This window comes from Diadema antillarum, unplaced genomic scaffold (assembly GCF_040938485.1).
Source record: "Diadema antillarum isolate AM-2024a unplaced genomic scaffold, OU_Dant_1.0 seq00000550_RagTag, whole genome shotgun sequence".
NCBI lineage: Eukaryota > Metazoa > Echinodermata > Echinoidea > Diadematoida > Diadematidae > Diadema > Diadema antillarum.
Window position 1 is genome coordinate 1,603,452 of NW_027271495.1, and position 8,751 is coordinate 1,612,202.

Genomic DNA, 8,751 nt, shown 5'->3' on the forward strand with positions numbered 1-8,751 from the left:
CACGTAATGAATTTAAAAATTTCCAAACAGAGTAAATTATTTGGCTCTAACATTATTTTGTTTTAACAAAATCTATTCATAATTCTTTATTGCGAAATAGATTAAAAAACTTTTTTTTTCCAAATTTGCTTTTCCATGTTATATTTACACAATATTTTTTTTGAATTGTCCTGCGGTGGTGTCTATATAGAGGTTGAAGCAAAGAGAGCAAAATCAATTCAATACAATGCAATTTATTTTCATACTTCTCAATGAAGGAATGTACATCAAATATGATAAAAACCTAGTGAATAATAGTATCCGGCGTGGATGTCCACAGTAAATTAATGTAAGCATGTAAAACATATAGCGGTCAATCATCATACGTTTGGTTCTATGTATAACGCTGAAGAAATATGATGGAACACACTTAAAAGCGAGCTTGTTAAGCGTAGGTTCCAAATTCTGAACAGAGTGTAAAGATGAGGAGCACGAATGCAACGTAGGACCAAAATAAAGAGAAACAAAAATGAAAGGCAAAAATACCTGGGGCACTAACATAATCTTGTCAATACATTAATAGTGATATACAGACAACCACATTCTGCAGATTTAAGAACAGTTGATTTAACAATGTTGACAATAGTGTAATGATATGACTTGAGAAATGGTGAAAAGAGAACAACTCGACATGCGAGTCCTCGGAGGAGATACGGGAAACCTACAGAGTGAACATACAAGTACTAACATTCAAAGAAGAATTGGAATTAGAATTAGGATTACCAGCCAGTATAGCACTGAGGGGAATACTGAGGGAAATCAGATTCAGTCAGAATGTAGGTCGATAATCAATTTGTAGACGCTGAATTCACTGGTTGAAAAATGTTGTAATAAAAGTATAAACTTTATGTCAGCATACAATCTTTTCCTTTTAAAATCGTCTATTGGCAAAAGCTATTCAAATCTTCATTACCCAAGGTCAATTTTAAGATTAAAACGTCATTCGAAATTTCCATTCTTTCCATTTTATATTTACACAATATTATGTTCTTTTACATTAATTTTCGATGGCCTCTTAATACTGAAGGAAAGACAGCAACAACAGATTTTAGTAAATTAGAATATAGATTAATATTCAATTTGTAGACATTGAATTCACGAGTAAGAAATATTACGTAATAAACGAAGAAATTGCCCATTAAACACCTTTAACATAGAATCTTTGACTCAATGTGCTGACCTTCGTATTGATATGACAATGGGAAACAGAAATATAAATTTCTGTGACATAACTCCAGTATAATTCTTGTACATGAAATAAACTGTGAGAATCAAATTCTGGCAGCTTGAAATAAGTGATATTAATTTTGACATAATTTCCCCTTTTTTCATGACGAGAAAACTAAAATCTTGAATTTCCAAAACGGATGACTTTTTGCTACAAATTGCACTATACAGCATACACATCCTCTGGTTTTACAAGCAAATGAACTTTTGAATTTAAGCCTTTTTTCTGCATCATAATCTGCATCGTTTCCTCATACAGAATTTGGTTATGAAGATATGAACTACTGTACAACTGAATGCGACATTCCAGTTGTGGGTTTTTCCCTGATTTGACCCAATGTGAAATTACAAACCATAAACATTTACTACTGTTTAATATAAAATATTATTTGTCTACACAACATGACTACGCATCATGTTCATCTCTTCAAGTCAAGGGTCAAAGATCAGGTTATGATGCAAAAATACAACTATTGCATGCTGAAATTCACTGTACTCCATACCATGGATATTCTATCAATCCATAAACTTTTCTAATTAAAGGATTATTGGTCGAGTGAAAAACCTAAAGTCACCGAATACTTGCTCTCTTAAACAATTAATCATCCATTAAAATAAAAAAGTAAACATCCAAAATATGAAAATGCAATTATTTCTTATTATGGGGGGGGGGGGGGGGGGGGGGGGAGGACAATTGAATGTGAAACTGAAAGCGTCGTCACACATTGTCAATACTTACCATAGACCTAATGGGAGAACCATGCCTTATGGCGGAGGTATGCCAGTCGCCACAATGACATTTCTAGTTTCTTTTGAATTATTTTCTCCGATGGTCGGTCAAAGCTGAAGAAAGGACAGCAATAAAAGATAGAGATAAGTCAGCCGAGTCAAGGTTTCATTGCAATGAGAGATTATTGAAGCATGAATAGACCTGGCTAGTGATATACATTAGAGTGCAGCATGCTATGGAGTGGCTTGGCTTACCTGCATTCCCCCCCCCCCCCTCCTCCTTCGTGCAAGGTAAACAATGAGGGAGAAGAATGGGACCCCCGCATCAAGTTCTCCAACGCCGTCAGCATTGAAATTAACGACAAGAAGAACCGTGTGCCATTAGAGTCGCCGTTCGACAATGTGGCGCCTAGTTCCGTAGTTCAGCGCACGATGAGGGTGACCGGCACCTTCAAGTCTGTCATGAAACTGACTGACTTCCCTTTCGACTACCAGGTGAGTGGTTGCGCTACGATTTGGTATTTTCTGAAAGAGCAAATCTTCTACGATCATTATGCTAAAATTCCGGATCATGAAACGGAAAAATTATGAAAGTGTGTTTTGTAGCAGTTTCTCTCCAACACATTTTTTTTTTTAAAGAATAGTGTGTCTTTAGAGTACGCTTTTCATTTCTTAAAAACCCTGTACACACACTTCACTTTCAACTCTATTAAGTTGAGAAAAAATGATGTAACTGCTTTGAAGGTGACATTAATCATGGACAGAATGTGTTTAATTAAGCATCCTCCATTTCAGTTTAATCTGTTAATCCTTTCATTGTTGTTAATCCGGTGGTTTACACTTGCTTTTTGTCCCATTCACAGCACAACTATCACGACTTCATAAAGATTAAAGGGACTGTACAGTACTGGTTGAGGTGGGGATTCATGTTTTTACATTCCTAATTGAGATAATGAGAAACCTCTTATGAAATATGAAAGAGCTTGTAATTCTAAGAAGGGCTCAACGTTTATTAGAATGATGACAATTGGTTTTCAAATGGCTGAGATATAATAATAGATAAAATATGATAAACATAAAATAATAAAAAGGCTACAGGCCACGCCTTTTATTAGGAACTCTTTGTTTCACCTTGTTTTTGGATATCCCAGCCATTTCAAATGTTTCATCAAATAGACTTTTCATACCCCTTGTTAGAAGTGCATGCTCTTTAACATCTCATAGAGTGGTTTCTGAATATCTCGCTACACGTTAAACGCTAAATCCTCACCTCGACCAGAACTGTACACACCCTTTGAGCGCCTGAATAGACCCTGTCCTTCAGTGCCTGTTTTCGTAGTTCACACTTTTCCGAGTGTGTGCTTTCTTTCCAATATTAAGATAGGTCACACACTAACACACACACACACACACACACACACACACATATATATATATATATATATATATATATATATATATATTTGTATAACGCTATTTTCAACGGAATACATGTGACCCTCCATCACAAAACAAACAGAAAGTCGCCAGACATGAAATTTTGAAAGAGCAGACTGTGAGCTATAAAATGATCTTACCGTCCTACCGTCTTACCGGTCCCTTGACCGGGCGTGATCGCGGGGGCGCTGCAATGACGTGGCCACCAGTCTTCTCCATCTTTGTCTATCATGGGCCAATGCCTGGGTCTCTGCAAAAGGTTTTCCCGTCCACTCTGCGATGTTGTCAGCCCATTTCTTCTTCTGTCTGCCTCTTCTTCTTCCTCCCTGGACTGCCCTGCAGTATGGTCTTTGGGAGGCCGTCCGATCGTGTGACGTGGCCATACCACTTTAGTTTCTTCTTCTTGACGATCGTGAGGAGGTCTTCGTAGTGGTCAATGGTTTGCCTGATGGTTTTCAGCACTGATTCATTTGTGACATGATCTTTGTAAGAGATGCCGAGAATTCTTCTGTAACATCTCATCTCCACTGCTTGGATCCTCCTCTGCAGGTCGGCTGTTAATGTCCAGGACTCACATGCGTACAGGAAGATTGACGTGACCAGAGTGCGCAATAGTGCAAGTTTGGTCTTCAGACTGATCTTCTTGTCTTTCCACACTGGCTTGAGTTGGCCATTGCTTTTGCTGTATGTGCGGCTCTTGAAATGACTTCAGTATGTGATCCCTTCTCATTCATGATGGCTCCCAGGTATTTGAACTGGCTCACCGCTTCGAGCTCCTGTCCGTTCAATGTGATTTTGTTTGTTAGAGGTTGACTGGTGTTGGTCATCAGCTTCGTTTTCTCAGCGTTGATTTCCATGCCAAACTTTGAAGATGTGTCATCAAAGCGTTTCACCAGTTTTCCTAGCTCTTCCTCTGTTCCGGCGAGGCCATCGATATCGTCTGCGAGTCGGAGGTTTGTGATGGTCCTTCCTCCGATGCTGACTGTGCCCTGGTGGTCAAGAAGGGCTTCCGTCATGATCCTCTCAAGGAAAATGTGATATAAAAAAAATAATATATATATATATATAAATATAAATGATGTATAACTCAAATCAAATTGACTATCCTAACCTATCTATAGTTTGGGGAATTATGATAAAAAGCATAATACTATTTAGAAAATGCGAATATCAATATATATATATATATATATATATACATATATATATATATATATATATACATATATGTGTGTGTGTGTGTGTGTGTGTGTGTGACCGTGCATTACAAAATGAACAAAAAGTCGCACACACTGATTTTGTGTGAGGACTGAAAATAGGTGAAATGGGTCAACCTAGCTGATCTTGACTTTTTCATATTTTCTGAAAGAGCAAGTCTTCTGCTACATTATGCTAAATTTTGAGATCATAAAACGGGCAGGAAAGTTTTTTTTTTAAGCAGTTTACCTCGAACATTTTTTTTTTTTGGTAGAATAGTGTGATAAGATGTGTTTTAAGAGTCCCCCTTTTCATTTCTTAAAAACCTTGTACACAGTCTTCACTTTCAACTCTAATAACTTTTGAAAGGATGGTGGTACTGCTTTGAAAGTTGGCATTAATTATGGACAGAATGTGTTGATAAGGCATGCTCAATTTCAGTTTAATCTAATAATCCCGTCATTGTTGTTACTCTGGCAATTTGCATCCTGTTTTTTGGGTCCCATTCATCGTACAGCCAGCACGGCTTGGTAAAGATTATGCGCTTGAACTGTTGAAGAGACCACTGTACCTCAGAGTCTCCTTTCTCAGTTCACACTTTTCCTGGGTGTGTGCTTTCTTCCCAATATTTAGATAGGTTAGGAGAGCTCATTTGATTTGAGTTATGCATAATTTTAAAGCTTTAAAATCTGCTCTTTCAGGATATGCTCTTAACTAAGATTTAATGTCTGGCGATTCTTTGTTTGTGATGCAGGGTCACACACACACACACACACACATATATATATATATATTATATATATATGCGTTAATATAGGCTCAATGAAGCATAGAATTCACAAGATCATCAAATGCATCTTATATCATTATATTTTGCATGATTATGAGAAATTACAACTTTTTTTTTGGGGGGGGGGGGAATAGATGCAGCTACATTTTCCCAATGACCCGTTTTGTACGCACATCCAATATATACACTTTTTTTTTATCGCTGACAATCTCCCCAAAATCGTATTGATGGTACAGTTTTAAATCTACACACACTACGCCATCAGTGTCCCACTGCGGAGTAGTTCTTGGGTCCCGGGCCCAATTTCATTTAAAAAAAAAGTTGATATGATAGCAAATCTGCTGGTTGATGGAATGGTAATTGTCATAGTAACGACAAGAACCCATCTTCCTGACTGTCTGCTGGTATTGGAAGTTGCCATTCCAGCAAAAATTGCAATCCTAACATATTTTAAGAAATGGGGCCCTGATCAAGGCATTGAAAAACATTTCAAAAAATTAAAGGGGAATTCGCCCTATGGACAGATATATTATATATATATATATATATATATATATATATATATATATATACATATATATATATATATACAGTGCGTATAAAAGTTCATGTGCTCAGTCATGCATTACATTTGTCAACATAAATAGGTATCAATGGAAAGAGGAAGAGTTCCCTTTCCTCTCAAATAACGTTACACTCTCCATAGCTGATAATCATAAGAAAGTCTTGACAAAGGGCAGAAAGCAAGAAAGCTTGAAGTAAAATCACTTGTGAAGATTCAAAGCAACGTCTACCGCCTCCTTACTCTCGTTATATATATATATATATATATATATATATATATATATATATATATATATATATGTATATATTATATATTCGTATGTTTATGTGGTGTATTGTGTATATCATTCTGGTTCTTTTTTTCTTGCTTAGGCACTTTATATATTTTATAATATCTTTATTTCACAGAAAAGAAAACTCACCCATCACCTGCCCATGGTTAACAAAAAAATGCTAAGGCTTCAGTACGGCGTATTTACGGAGTTTATATTTCAAGGTATCTGCATCTTTAAAGAGCTGTGATTTTTTTTTTCAGTGAATTGAGATATTTTGACATCATACGGGCAGGCATCATGATGATTCCTTACAAGTAAAAGGGTAAAGTGCAGGGAGCCAGCTCTGGTTTAGATAACTAAATGATTTGAATAATGCATATCCTGTCGTGTTCAGAAAAGCAAACATTTTAGCGACACCGGATGCAAATTAGAAAAGGAGAACTTATGATATTGAGTTCGCATGTATGACATTCACTTGGGTATCAATCTTCTCTAACTTTCCATCTATTTTCTTCAAGAAGCTAAGAAGTTTGTCATTTTTGATATTTGATTGCAACACATTATCCCTTTTATTTCAAGAATGCGCTTTAACTGCGAAATTCCATATATTTATCCTTTATCAGAGTCGTTTACTGCTTTATTGGTTTGATTTAGTAGTCTGTTTAAAGTCAAATTAGACAGACAATGGCGCTTGTTTTGTTAGGACTTATTGTCTACCCCCCCCCCAAAAAAAAAAGAAAACCACCACCACCCCCACCACCACCACCAACAACAACAACAGCAACAACAACATCAATCCTAATGCCCCGATTGGTTGTTAATTTTCTTTTTATGACAATATCATGCAGGATCTGACCATCAAACTCATGTCTGACTGGAGTGCAAAAGTGATCAAGTTTAGCAACGATAAAACTATAAAAGATAGCGTCCGTAAAGATACATTCACAGGTAAGACATGAAAACAAATAGCTCTTGTTCCGAATGGTGAGTGTCGAATGGACTTCACATTGCTATAGTTATGTATTATGCAATAACATGAAATTACGTCAAATTATAGCAAATTATTATTACTATTATTATTATTTTTTTATTATCAACATTATTATTAGTAGTAGTAGTATTAGTATTATCATTATTATCATCATCATCATCATTATTATTAATGATTTCATTTATTCGGCAATTCAACATACAATACAAGTGGACATAAAATACAAACAGAAAATCGTATTATATTCTATAAAGATTGTGATGATTCCAGGTGCATGCCGTTGGTTGCCAGGGGAGGAAAAGGCAAAATCATTAGCAAATCTTTAAGCTATGCCATATACAAGGGAGGTCTCACCTCCCTGTTTATTCTTTGCGACGGATTGCCATCTACATGTGGTGCTCTTCAATCCGAGGCAAATATTATTTTCGTCACCGTCTATTACAAATATGCTTATGTAAATTAGAGGGTTTAAAGCCGGTTTGCATCCAATCATTTCATCTGTTTTGATTACAGATTCATGGGTTCTTTAGAGAATGTAAACTTTGTGATGTACCTGGCAACAATATGGTAAAACATAATGCTGGTAGCTCGACATGACATCCAAACATTTGAGATAGACTTATGTTGACAAATGTTTGATATTCAATTTTTAGCTCTGTAAAAGGACAAATCAGTGTCATTGATGGTTTCTCACAGAAGCTTATGAAAAGTACACGGACTCGTGACTTCTTCTTCTTCTTCTTCTTTTGGTTTATTTCTTTTCGCTTGCATAACTTTACTACCAATTGCCTGCATGTGATTGTGGACAATTAACAGAACTTTCCTTTTAAGAAATCTTTACTTTAATTATCATTCATAATTATAACCTCATTCTTTCTCCTCATGTTTCGTTTCTCCGTTAATGTCTTTTTCTTTCCCATCTCATTACGACTTTCCTGGTGACGATTGTGTTCATGTTGTTGCTCTTGGTTAAGCAGGAGGACAAGATTGGGAGCTTATGGAGCACGTGATTGCTGAAGAACCGAAAGACACTGGTGAGGACAGGAATAAGGCAAAAGGGAGAAACACTTACCCCCTCTACAACATCACGGTGAACGTAAAGAGGATCCCAAACTACTACCTGTGGAATGTCGTCAGCGCCATGGTAAAGTTTGATGTCTAATCGTTATTTTAAAGGCCTAAGGGCACAGAATGAATTATTTGTTTCAGATTCCTCCCAAATCACAGCTACGTTGTAACAACCTTTGTTCAAATTTTTGATAGGCGCCAAGAATGAAGACCTCTGGGCTGCATATTGGGAAATCCAATATGGCCGCTATCAAGGTTAATGGTCAACTGCAGAATCAACTGCAGCTGAATCAGGGTGCAATGGCAGAGGGTAATAAACACACCTTATTTTATTCTGTCTTAATTTTCTGTCTGTCAAGATAGCTGGATAGCCCATATGCAACTAGCCGGTTTGTTTGTAGCTGACCAGATGTATGTACTTGGGCGGGATACTA

At 36.5% G+C, this 8,751-nt stretch overlaps 1 protein-coding gene across 1 annotated transcript; it reads right to left on the reverse strand.

Annotated features, from left to right (window-relative positions):
- Positions 1–4,061: 4,061 nt before the first annotated feature.
- On the reverse strand, positions 4,062–4,448 carry LOC139734883 (uncharacterized). Its single transcript, XM_071645665.1, has one exon. The coding sequence runs from the start codon at positions 4,446–4,448 to the stop codon at positions 4,062–4,064; it is 387 nt and encodes a 128-aa protein (XP_071501766.1).
- Positions 4,449–8,751: the final 4,303 nt, after the last annotated feature.

What these genes read in the sequence shown, in the direction of transcription:
- LOC139734883 (XM_071645665.1), bottom strand. Translation starts at nt 4,448, where the DNA reads ATGACGGAAGCCCTTCTTGACCACCAGGGCACAGTCAGCATCGGAGGA.